The sequence below is a fragment of the Myodes glareolus genome, chromosome 6 (genome assembly GCF_982192425.1).
Source record: "Myodes glareolus chromosome 6, mMyoGla1.1, whole genome shotgun sequence".
In the NCBI taxonomy this organism is placed as follows: Eukaryota; Metazoa; Chordata; class Mammalia; order Rodentia; family Cricetidae; genus Myodes; species Myodes glareolus.
In genome coordinates this window covers 49,695,694-49,708,926 of record NC_142031.1, presented here as the reverse complement: position 1 = coordinate 49,708,926, position 13,233 = coordinate 49,695,694, and the positions used below count along the sequence as shown (strand labels likewise).

General features: G+C 40.1%; 1 protein-coding gene across 10 annotated transcripts in view; it reads left to right on the top strand.

Moving 5' to 3' along the window:
- The window catches only part of LOC125404129 (uncharacterized), a 58,403-nt gene that overhangs the window by 28,541 nt on the left and 16,629 nt on the right, over positions 1 to 13,233 (top strand). Inside the window, exon 1 of one of the 10 annotated variants that reach the window (XM_087907211.1) lies at positions 11,660 to 11,798. The exons of the other annotated variants lie outside the window; for them this stretch is intronic. Within the exon in view, the coding sequence (XP_087763337.1) occupies positions 11,796 to 11,798 (3 nt within the window). The 5' untranslated portion in view covers positions 11,660 to 11,795. Of the gene's footprint in view, positions 1 to 11,659; positions 11,799 to 13,233 lie in introns of those variants that run through there. 10 annotated transcript variants of the gene reach the window in all.

Below are 13,233 nucleotides of genomic sequence, written 5' to 3'. Positions count from 1 at the left end.
TACTGATGAATTTTATTACAAATTTATTCTAAGCTCCCTTGGAAGAGTGAACTTCAACTTAGAAATTGTATTGGTCAGTACAGCCTGTGACCATCCGTGTCTATGAGGGATTCTTTAGATTGGTGGCTGGGGACTAGTACATATTTGGCACCACTATCACATGGCAGGTGCTCCCGTGCTATATAAGAAAGTTATCTGTTCATGATCCAGTCTACAGTGGAGCCACTAATCAAGGTCTTCCACGGTTTCTGCTCATCTTCCTGCCGTGGATTTTCTCAGTGTTGGACTGTGACATGGATGTGTAAGCCAAATTAACCTTTCTTCACTATGTTGCTTTTGGTCGTTGCTTTTATCACAGCAACTAAAAGCAAAATAAAACACATACTAACTTCAGAAAACTATATCATTGGTGCTAATCTTCAAAGATATTGTGGGAGATTTTATAAGTGATTAAATTCCAACTGTTTGATGTTGATATAATCCAAAATGGTAGCTTTGGTATAAGAATTTAGATTTGTATGGCCTTGTTTCATTTTGTTTCCTCTTGTATCTTGAAGAGAGGATGATGTAGATTTAGTTACCTTCTTTCTTTGCTGCAATATAATCAGTGAATGAAGGTTATATCTTTTGCCGGGCGGTGGTGGTGCACGCCTTTAATCCCAGTACTCGGGAGGCAGAGGCAGGCAGCTGTCTCTGAGTTCTTTGCCAGTTTAGTCTACAAGATCTAGTTCCAGGACAGACACCCGAAAACTACAGAGAAACCCTGTCGAAAATAAAAAAAAAAAAAAGTTATATCTCCTCTCCCACAGTCTTAGTTCTCTCCAAGTATTTCTTGTCTCATATTTTCTCTGATTTTGTTGACATAATCTTAAAATTTTCAGTCTTTTATTGAAGGAAGGGATTACATGAATGTAATAACAAGCAAGAGAACTAAGAAAACATGCAAATTAATTGCTATGTTGGAGCCCTGCAGGCCAGCAATTGCTTACTCTGGTATAAACCATGACCAAGATATGCTCATGTGACTGAGGAAATCTGTAAGCATGATAGAAGTAAGGTCTAAAAGGATGTCCTTTAGGGCTTTTATCAGACATGGCTTCGCACTCTTAAATAAATATAGACTTAAATCTTTATCAAATATCAACTGGCTAGAAATACAAATGTTTAAAAGGAAATACACATCACAGCTAAAAAATAATTACTCTGACTGCACTAAATTTTATATTATTTTTAAATCATTTAATGGTGAACTTTCCTTAGGTGTAGAAGGGAATACTAAATGGCCAGTGGAGCTTCTTTTGTTTTAGAGACATTTCCACTCATGGTCTCTAAAGGCCGCTTACGGTGAGTGAGCCATGAAACCTGCCTTGGCCCAGGAGAAGAAACTTTGCTAAACTCTATTTTATCTTCATTCCCTTGCTTCTGCCTGCAAAGATTCTCATTTCTGTGACATCTTGGAAAACCAACTCCTGGATGAGGAGGTGAAGCTCATCAAGAAGATGGGCAAAAACCTCACCTACTTCCCTAGAGTGACAGCACCAGACCCAAGCAGACTGGCATGCCCAGGCCATCTCTGGATGACTATGTCCTTAAGTGTTTCACACTCAAACATGACGTGGAGTTGTCCTTGCCGTCCAAGAGGCTGTGGCGTTGTCTTTGTAACAGTCAGCCTGAGGACCTCCACCTGAACTTTTCAATCCATTAGGCAGCTTTATAACAGCCATGGAGTCCCTGCAAAGCCTGGGACTAATTAAACATAAAGCTTTGTAGAACAACAATAAATAAATAATAAAATTCAGCTAAAAAATTTAAAATGCTTTAGATGAATGAATCTTATTTTGTATGTCAGAATGTTTCTCTGCACGTTTGTATAACCATCATGATTGTTTGCTGTGGAAGTGAGAAAAGGGAACCAGATCACTTGGAACTGAATTTATAGATGATTAAGAACAACCAAGTTGTTTTGGGATATAAAATCCATGTCCTTTGTAAGAGCAATAAGGACTCCTTTTTTCTCTTTTTTTCTTTTTCTTTTTTTTAATTTATTTATTAAAAATTTCCCCTCCTCCTCGACAATAAGGACTCTTAAGCACTGCACCCTCACTGTAACCTCAACAGCTACATTTTAAAGCAGGATTTCCTCAATACTGTATCACATATCCATTGTAATGTTCAAGACTCATGTTTGGGAACCAGAACCAGTGTGAACAGAGGAATAATATTTTGAGTCCTATCTCCGGGTTAACTGAGCTCCACGGGATTACAGGACACAGTGAACTATCTCTGACTCTGGTAGTCTCCTGTTCTGTAGACCAGAGAAGCCATGAGAAGGAAGAATCAGTGGTTGGAACTAAGCAATGTACATTTTGCACGGTGGAGTGAAGTCAAGATGAAGGGGAAATGCCATTAATCTTCCCACAAGGAATAACATGGTCAATATAGACCCTGACATATTTCATTAGACAAATCACTGCTATAATTCTAAAGGAGATAGAGACTAATCTCCTAAATACCCAATGACTCAAGGAGTAGAATCTAAATTGGCCTTGACAGCAGCAGGTGTAATAAGAACAAGAAATGACAATACTTGTAATATCACTAACAATAATTACAATAATGGTGTTTGTAAATAATTTTGGTAAAAGATGATTGATAAAACATTAAATAATACCAGGAGGAAACTAATGATCCAAATGACCAGTATAAAACAAAACAAGGTAACCTAGAATTGGAAAGAGGAGAATGATAACTCAGGCCTTAGCCAGACTTTGTACTCCTCACCAGTGAGAATGAGAGCATTACCACAATTTGAGCCAAATTTGAAGCAAGATTGATTTTTTTTTTATTGTGGTGAATTTTTGGAGCCAGTGACTGCCTCCTTTCTTGGAATAGAGAAAGCAAACCCACATGCTTTTCTTGGGCCGCTTTTAAGGGCTAAAATTATGAGCAGTATTAAAATAGGTTTACAGAAGATAGGCAATAGGGTAATAAAGAAATACAGAAAAACCTTGCCAGGCGGTGGTGGCAAACGTCTTTAATATCAGCACCTGGGAGGCAGAGGCAGGCAGATCTCTGTGAGTTCGAGGCCAGCCTGGTCTACAAGAGCTAGTTCCAGAACAGACCCAAAGCTACAGAGAAACCCTGTCTCGAAAAAAAGAAAGAAAGAAAGAAAGAAAGAAAGAAAGAAAGGAAGGAAGGAAGGAAGGAAGGAAGGAAGGAAAGAAAGAAGGAATGAAGGAAGGAAAAGAAAGAGAAAGGAAGGAAGGAAGAAAAGAAGGAATAAGGAAGGAAAATAAAGAGAAAGGAAAGGAAGGAAGGAAGGAAGGAAGGAAGGAAGGAAGGAAGGAAGGGAAAACATCAAAAAAATTCACATGGTCACCATGTGATCAGGGAGGTTTTAGGAAGTTTCAGGGAGAGTTATAGATAGAAAGGATATTTTCACAAACAAGTCAAGGCCATGAGTTCTGGAAGGTCAGTTTCCTGGAAATAGAGCAACTCAGCTCTTACAATAAATTGAAACTTAATTTTTAATAATGTCTCCTGCCTTCACAATGGAGTCAGGAATGTTCATCAATTTGCCTTCCAATGAACTCCTGTGTAAGGTGAATTAATATACTGGGTAGGGCAATCAAAAGCACCCCAAGTATAATGTAAAGATTTATTTTATATTGATTCATTTAGAGTCATTTATATAAATATGTGAGGAATTACATTATTTTGCATGTTCTGGTTTTATTTTCCTTCCAATGCTATTGGTATTCAATGTTTAAAACCTAAAACTCCCTTTTCATTTGTTCCATCACCAGATAGTTTCTCCACATTCTTCCTTTGTTCACACATTCCTAATATACGGTCTCTAGCTGTTTTTGTCTTGTATTTATACTGCAACAGATCATCACAACCCCACTTATGAAAGCTCTGTCTCTCCATTAGTTAACAGGGGCCATGACATTTCTGATAGCCTCTGTCTTCTCATAGAAAATTGATTCACATAATAGGCTACTTTTATATAAGCATATTTTTAAATCTGTAAAATTTGGCTATTTGCAATGCAGGAATTCAAGCCAACTACTAAGACTGAAAATTCAAAATCTCCCCTTGAAACTGATAAAATAGGCAATCTTGTGCTCCCTTTTAGGCGGTGATTATGCCCACCATCAGTAAGGAAATTATTATTCACAATGATTGAGCATAAACCTTTCAGCCCCTTAAGCTTGTGAGGGAAATTGAGCAAGAAAAATTAAAACTGCAGGAGGTTCTATGGATGGATGGAGAAAGAAGTTTCTTGTTTGGGCTGCCCATTCCAAAATAACCACTCTGAAGCTTATATGAATTATAAATCCTAAGTTAATAGCTCAGACTTATTACTAGGTAACTTTTACATTTAAATTAACCCATGGTTCTATGTTTTGCCGTGTGGCTCATGGTTTTTGACCTCGTTTTCTACATGTCCAACTTACTTGGATGCTGGCTGTCATCTCCTCTAACTCTGCACTTCTTTGCTTCTTATTTTTGGGTTTTCTGCTTAGGTTTATCCTGCCTGGTCATTAGTCAGTCAGCTTCTTTATCAAAACAATCAGAGCATAATTTGCACAGTGTACAGGAATATTTCACAGCGGATGAACATAAAAAAGGCAGTGGAAGCTGAGAGACTGAGATCTATAGCTCACCTGTGCTTCATTCATCAAAGTCTGTGCTACATGATAGAGAGAAGTTGATTTTAAAAAATGAAGCAAACAAACCAAAAAAGGAAATGAATAGGTTGAAGCCTAAAATGAAAATGATTCAAACAGGTTTACCTCATTCCATCCTTGTTGGTTTTGTCCTAAGTATCTTGAATGTGGAATATCCAGACCTAGCATCTCATCATTCAGAGGTACTGTTACTTCCTGTCATTAAATGCCCACTGATCAGCTTGGATATTCAGAAAGCCTCACCATTGCCATTGAGTTGAGTCCTGTGTAGATACTGAGGTGTGTAGTATTCGACCTGTACCACATTGTTTCCTGCTGATCTTAGGCTCACAGGGAGGACACCTTGGTCATTCAGGAGCAGGAAAGGGTGAGTGTACTCAGGACTTCTGGAACTGTGTGTTCTGTTTGTGACATTGCAGATGTTGTGGGGCTGCTGCCTGGATGTCCCTCAGGCCATGTGCAGAGGGCTGTGCCCTAGATTCCAATTTTGGTTTCACACTTCCCAGATCTGTTCACGAGTTCTCCATACCTGTTCTGTACCATGGAAATTACTGGGTCCCAGGCCACTTTCTGACTGTGGTGAAAAGACTCCTGGAACCTGTGCCACCTCAGAATTTGCAGTGCTTCCAGGTTGGTGACACTGAGTCAAGACTATGGTGTCTCTCAGTGTTCCTCCCAACGTATTGTCCATACTTCGTGGGAGGGTGAGAAATAATACAGAGATAATCAAGAGACAACAGGTAGAATAAGGAAGACATTCAGTGAATACTGTGATCTTCCTCAACTTATTTTTCATAAATCTTATGTAGCCCAATCCAAAAGAGGTTAAGGGAAGGTAAAAGACTTCTTTACTGTAATACAAAGAACAAATATATGTATTTACCTCCTCACATCTCTGAACATCAAGTAACCACAGCCTAGAACAAAATATCCTTTTTGTCTAAGCAAAACATTTTGTAGCCACACCTTAGGTCTGAACATTCGGTTGTATAACCTTGAAGGAGCTAGAAGAATTCTGAACTTTCTGACCTTCAGCTAAGGTAGAATGGATTCACTTCTGTGGTCTACCACACCTGTAAATGTCCCCGGGTACTGTAATCTGTTGGTAGACTCCATAAGAGCTATGTCTTTGCTGCTTTAGAGTTTTCCTGTCATTGTCTTTGTAATTTTATATTATTCCTAGTTTGAACCCTAAGCCATGCCTGGCCTAAGCAAACATATGCTTGGGTGTTAGACTGGATTGCCCAACAAATTTGATCACTCTGTGTATGTTCTGTCCTTTAAAACTGTTCATGTGAGAGGATCGAATGGTTTGCTCTCTGAGAGTGTGTGACTATTCCCAGTCATGGACGAAGAGAGTTTTAAATCAAACATCTTTTCATTGACCAATTCTGAGGCAGAAATGGGATATTTGGAAATATTTCGAAGGCTTCCTCTTTGAGAGCTCTGTGAAGTCAATCAAAGGCTTGGGAATGCATTGTTGTTTGCTTGTTTTTCTCTATTCTTCTCCAAGTAGAAGTAATTGTATGAAGGAATTCTTAATCAGGAATGAATACTTTTACAGGTAGAACTTCTTTGGAGGCAAAAATAGAATTTTCCCTAGTACTACATTTCAGGGTACAGAAGACAAAAAGCAGGAAGGAGACCGGAGTCTGACCTCAGAAGACAAACAGCTCATTAAGTGGTACCTACTTTGCTGCTATGCAGGGAGGTTTGCAAGGGAAGAAAGCTACCAGAGATCCTTTATAGGGCTGATGGGGGCGGACTTTGCAATGAGGACATTGCACCAACTTCTTATAGGAAACCCTGCTATGCAATCTCTCCTTTTGGAAGTCATTTGCCAAAGAGACTCAGGCTGCTAGGAACCTTGCTCCTAATGGGTCCCATGACCTGGGATAGATGTGTGAAGTCAGTGATAGAAAGAAAACTGCGACCACCTGCTACAAACAAGTAGCTGTGGTCCCAGATGCCGTGAGCCATTTTTATTCATAGTTTCAATAGTTTGCATGAACAGTTTTACACTCATATTTGTTTCCTTAGCTTTCTAATAATAATTAAAATAATTGCCAGTTTGTTCCCTTACTTCCTTCTCTTTTTGTGCCCCAACGTCCCCACTGGTAATCATTACCTGTTTGATTTGTAACTTTAATATCACAAGCATAAGCAGAAAAGCAACAACAAAGGAAGTTTTTTAACTAGGCACATCTATAGGTAGAACAGTGTGCCCAGTCAGCTGTCTTTGCAGTTACAGTGCTATGCAAAGGGAAAACAAAATTTAAATTTGACGGTTACTATTTAGCTGTAGTGAAATCTAAACTCTCACAATCAACTCATCAGTCAAGGCTGATTCATTTTGTTCTATTTTCTATTCTTCTGTAATTCTTTTTGGAGGATATACCAGGGTTTTCCCTATCATCCTGTAGATTACATAACTTAGAAACATATTTTCATAGTTGGCATTGCTTATGTCTTGTTCTCCAGTCCCTGTCTTCTCAGCTTCCTACAGTGTTGAGTCCTACATTATTGACACAGTTATTAGAAATGAGAGCATTTGAGTTTCTGTGATTTTGCTTCATTTTTACCATTCATAGACTGTTCTCATTAACTCTTGATATTGTAGCACTGAGGGGCTAGCTTGTTGGAGTTTCTGTCCCACCCAGTACCACACAGCCAGCAAGCCGCAAAGAAAATTACACAGAGGACTCCATAAATTATAAAACTGATTGGCTCATTAGCTCAGTCTTCTTATTTGCTCTTGTAGCTAATATCATCCCATTATTCTTATCTATGTTGGCCACTTGGCTCAGTACCTTTTCCAGCAGGGCAGGTTACATCTTGCTTCTCTGTGATCTGGGCAGGAATGCGGAGGAAGCTTCCTGCTTCCCAGAATATTCCTGTTCCTCTTGCTCCACCTCTACTTCCAGTCTAGTTTTCCCGCCTATACTTCCCGCCTGGCCAATCAGCATTTATTTAAAACATGATTGACAGAATACAGACTATCCCGCACCACTTCCCCTTCTTTTTTTTTTTTAAACAAAAGGAAATATCCGTAGTCCATTTTTTTGGGAATGTGGGTGTAGTTTTCTAGGCTATTTCCAGGTGATTGGGGGCGCTGATAATCTTATGGGGACCTAATGAAAATTTAAAGTTATGATTAAGTCCTGACTGAAGTATCCTGTGAGTCTTGATCATCTCAGGCAGCAGTCTTGAACCAGTTCTAGATGAAGAACTCAGACATCTGGGCCATCTATTCCTGCCGAAGATTTCTCAGGTGATATTCCGTGATCAAAGCTGATTTTTCTTAACTCTGAATAAATCCAGAGCTTCTCATTTTCTGTGGAAACAAAAGCAAAATCTTTTCTCCAAAGTAACATACCTTTTGATTTCAATTTTGAAGTCAAGGTATTTTCAAAATACCTATCTTGGATTAATTCTGCCGCATGTATAAGCAAATATCTTTTAGCAGCTGTTGCTCCTTCCTCAGCATTCAAACAATTTAAAGAGAGCATAATAGCATACAGTATCAAGATTATCTGTGTTTTTTCCATCTTTACGTGGCTTTATTTTAACCTCTATTTCTTTTATTTTTATTTTTTGACTTTCTGAGACAGGTTCTCTGTATATCTTTGTCCTAGAATAACTCTGTAGACGAAACTGGCCTTGAACTCACAGAGATCCATCTGTCTCTGTCTCCCCAGTGTTGGGATTAAAGGTGTGTGCTACCACACCTTGAAGTCACAGAAGTCAATCTACCTCCATCCCTTGAAGTCACAGAGGTCAATCTACCTCTTTCTCCCAGGGATTGTGATTAAAGGTGTGTACCACCACACCCAACTACTCTCTTTCTTTCTTTTTACTTTACGAACTTTAACTTTTATCCTGCATATATTTTTAACACACTGTAAACCATTTAGAGGTTTTCTTCGTCTTTGAATCTCTCTTTACTGGGTATCTCTCTTTTTCTGAGCACTTGAGTCTTTATGGAGAGGATTAAAGTCATGTCTTTGACAGCTGGATCCCGCCCATTCCTTAGCTTTCCAGGATTATGGCAGAGGTACATCTGGAGCCTTGTTTATTGCCACAACTCTAACTCTATGGCATTTCAAGGTCCCTGACAGCAAGCAAGCTGCAGTATTCTGTTCACAGACCACGTAAGTGCTTCTGGCTGCCTGCCTAAAAGAGTCAGAGTTTGCCCTGGGAGGACGGCCCAGAAAGTCGGCATTTTAAAACAGCGAAGCTTTTTTCCTGCTACGGCTGAAAACCAAAAAGCATTAACACCATTTAAGTGTTTCATGGCAGGACTTCTTAAAAGAGCTGCAGGGTTTTGCATCAAAAGCTGAGTCAGGAAGCCTCTCTTAGATGAGAGTACTTGCTTGTCTCTATCAAGTAGTGCAGAACCGAGAAATTGCTGCTTTGAAGAAACCATACATAATGCTGTTATTTTGCTCTAGAATTACTTCCCAAGCTGTCTCGGGCTTTATGTGGATACAATTATCCACGTTGGGTGCCATTCTGTAACATATACAGGCTAAAGGATAAAGTTCTCAAAAAAAAAAAAAAAAGAAAGAAAGAAAGAAAGGAAGGAAGAAAAAAGAAAGGAAGGAAGGAAAAAAAAGAGTAGCCGGTTGTGGTGGTGCACGTCGGTAGTATTTGCTGAAGGAGGCACAATATCATCTATTTTATTACATTTCTCTTAGATTCTTTCCTTAGGATTCTTCTTTTCAGGACGATTAGGCAAATTTGTAATGTCTTGAAGGATTGTGACTCTTTCAAACTAGTCACAGGGTTCACTGGACAGGCAACATCCTGTTCCTGAGAATCCTGAATTCATAGTCACACCTGAAACATCAAAGACTTCAGCACCTGTGTCAGGTCTAGTGTACATTTTTAACAGCGTCCCCTCTGTCTCATCCATAGAGTCATCAGGGGAAAGTGTTTCCAAAAGCAGCAGCCATCTCATCTATTGGGCTCTAAGAAAGTGAATCTAGAGGTAGCCAGCAGTATGGTTTGTGTAAGGAAAGCAAGGTGAGCAGGTAGCACAGATGCTCCTGGGTCATGCCCCAAATATACAGCAAACTATCCATCACCCTTGCCAAAAATGGGTTAAATTCTCCCAGGACTTACCAAAAGGAGAACTTGTTCATGTCATTCTCAGGCCTTGTCCCCTGAAGAAATCACATGGCTCCTGGCAACAGGCTCTCTTGGGAGACAGGCTTTCTCAGCAGATATTCATCTGTGGACTGACACCTGGTGAGAAGCTGAGAAGTTTCTGCCTTCCTCCATCCCTCCATATGTGCTATACATGGTCACTAAGCCCAGAAGTGATCATCTTCTTCAAGGGAACATTTTGGAACTTGCCCTTATAGGGGTTGTTTAGCTATGAGAACAGTCAGACCCATCATTACTAAGATTAGTTAACACAGTCACTGTCATAAGAAGAACATTTGTGATGGTCATGTTCAGAGTTGCAATTTAGTTTGAGCCTAGCTTGTAATGACTGAATTATCTCAACACCCCAGGGTAGCTATCTGAAGAAAGTATTGGTGAAATTACAGTTTATTTCTCTTAAAATCTTAATGTGAATAGGAGTTGGATGTATGATTCAGCAGATGATAACACAGACGTCTATTCCAGAGGACCTTGGCTGGTTTCTAGCATCTGTAAGGTAGCTCTAAACAGTCTGTGAGTCCAGCTCCAGAGGATAAAAAAATCATCTTCTGGCCTCCCATGGTGACAGGCACACATGGGGCACATTGACATATATGCCAAAAAACACCCATTATCATGAAAATGAAATAAATAAAGTTAGTGTGAATTTTACTGACATTTTTACTCTAGTGAATTCTATGGTGTGGAAGTAATTGTTTTATGATCCTGGAAGCAATAGCAGGTATGACAAAGTCCCTAGTTAAAGTATTCGGTGTCTTTGTATCATCATTTAAAAAATGTCCATTGTGGGTTCTCTCTTAGCAGTCATAGTGGCACTAATAAATTGGAGTATTTAATGTAATGTGTGAAGGCTTTTTTCATGACCTAGGACAAACAAAAACAAAAAAATCAACAAAAAAATTCTCTGAAGTTCATTGGTTGCTTTTCATAACTCTGAATCCTTAGTGGGGTACTCATGGCAGGCATGTGTAGTTTATCTATCTCTGAGCAATTGCATTTCCTTGTTGGTGTCTTTTAGTTGTATTAGTAGGAAATGGATGCATTGAAACATAGGTTGTAAGGCAGTCCTGGTCTTTTGCTTCATACTTAAATTTTGAGATTTCCTATCAATCCTATATGTGGTTTCTTTACCTATTCTCCGTGGACCCAATTCCTACACTGAAGTCCAGTTTTTTTCTTTAGGGGCAAGAGATTCGAGTCTATAGATCAAATTTCAGGATCTAACTTGAAGGAAAATGCAGGTGACGAACAACAGGTGTGCTAGGAAGTGAGTGAGTGAACCCTAGATACTAGGTTTTTGCCATGCCAAGAAATCCCGAAATGGAATAGGTTTATCCCAGAACGAAGTATTTTAAGGTGTTTATTTTTTTAAAAATGTATTCTCTGTTGTTTTCTTATTTTATTTGATTGATTTTGCTCATTGGTTCGTTTTTGGTTTTGCTTTTGAGAGTAGCTTTCTTCGTTAGCATTAGCTGCCCTAGAACTAGCGCTCTGGACTAGGTGCGTCTCTACTTTAGTGAATTTCTTGCTTAGGCTTTAGGATTTCTGGATATAAAAATGCCTGCCACCATGTCTGGAATGATCGTTAGGCGTTGAGTCGTGGTCTCACCATGTATACCCGAATGGCTTTAAATTCACAGAACTCTGCCTCCCCCATGCGTGCTGGTACCAAAGGTTTGAAACTGGTAATTCCTAAACGTTTTCGATACTTTAGGCTGAAGAGGCAGAATGAGTAGAGCTCGCCAATCAGGGACAGCTTCACTACATGGAACGAACTGTCCAATGAGTAGCTTGGATAGTGTGCTTCCCGGAAACCCTTTTCAAAGAATGGCCTAGCAGAGGGAATCCTTGTGAGGACTCATTTTGGGCGGCCACGTGTTTTGCTGACTGCAGGCCTCTGGGGAGGAAACTGAGACCGATCAGAAGTACGAAATGGTGAGTGCACATTGGGCTCCTGGAATCCTGCCTGGCGAGTTTGGGACAGTAGCTTCGTTGTGGCTCCAACAGCGAGATTTCCCTGTGGTGTTTTACAGTCCAGTGGAAGGCGGTAATATGTCCCAGCAATGCCTATGCCAATGCTCTTGAATTGTGCAGCCCACAGGTAGCCTTGAGGTCTGAGTGTCCCGCTTTTCTGTCCTGGGGAAGCTGCTTCCCCTCAATCGCCAGACAACTTGGATGCATCCTTGCCGGACATGCATCCAAAAAGATTTTGCAGCATTGAGGATTGGTGATGCTGAGTTGAGACTGTACTGTGTAGGGTCGTGTGTTTTTCATAGTTTCGTTCTCCTCTTGTGCCTGTGTTTGGGCCGATTTAGGTTTTCAGGTATTACACTGGAGTTCTTTTCTTTCTCCTTTACTCCCCTCCCTCATCTAGTTTGCCTCAGAATTGATCCCCGTGCCTCCCCTTGTGAATGTAGTTTGCCATAAAGCTGTGTCTAACTCCTTATCACCATATCGGGCGTAGATTTTGCATGTTTCTTTTTTTCTGATGATATTGTAGGAGTTTTTTTATTCTTGTTCTTGAAGATGCCCTGTGCTTCAGCCTTTAGATTGCAACTATAGCAGCAATGTCTATTCACAGTCATGGTGCGATGATAATTCTCAGGATGTCTAAGAACTTTGTGTCTTGGGAAGTAAGTTCATGAGGACACCGCAGAAGGATGAACTTGCCAAGAACATGAGTGTGGAGCTGGAAAACTAGTTCAGCAATTAAGAGCTCTTATTATGTTCTTACCGATAACCAAGTTCATTTCCCACCACCCATGTTGGTATCTCTCAGCCATGTAACTCCACCTCCAGAGAATCACACACACACAGGATAATAATAACACTAATAATAATAATATATTAATATTATCAATATTACTATTTAAAAAGAATGGCAGCCTAATTCCTATGGCGTCTTTCTGTTAGAAAGTCCCATTTTTCTCGTTCATTCTTGGTTTTTCAAAACAAGGTTTCGTTGTAGTTTTAGAGCCTGGCCAGGAACTAGCTCTTACAGACCTGACTGGCATCAAATTCACCGAGATCCGCCTGCCTCTGCCTCCCGAGTGCTGGGATTAAAGGCGTGCACCACCCCCACCCTGCTCCATTGCTCTAGTCCTATTGTTACCCTTTGTGCTGCATGGTCCACAGTAAAGGCAGCCTGTGTGAGACGAAACGACCAAGAGACTCTGGCTCTTATAGCCAACTGTAGGGACAATTCACTTCTTTGCTTTCTTGTTGTGGAAGGTGGAGGAAAGGGAGGAGGAGGGCGAGAGGACGAGAATGCATATCAATGTAATTTATGCACATGTGTCCCATAGCATGTATGTGGACATCACAGGACAACCGATTGTCACTCACAGGAGACCTGTACTTTAGTTCATTT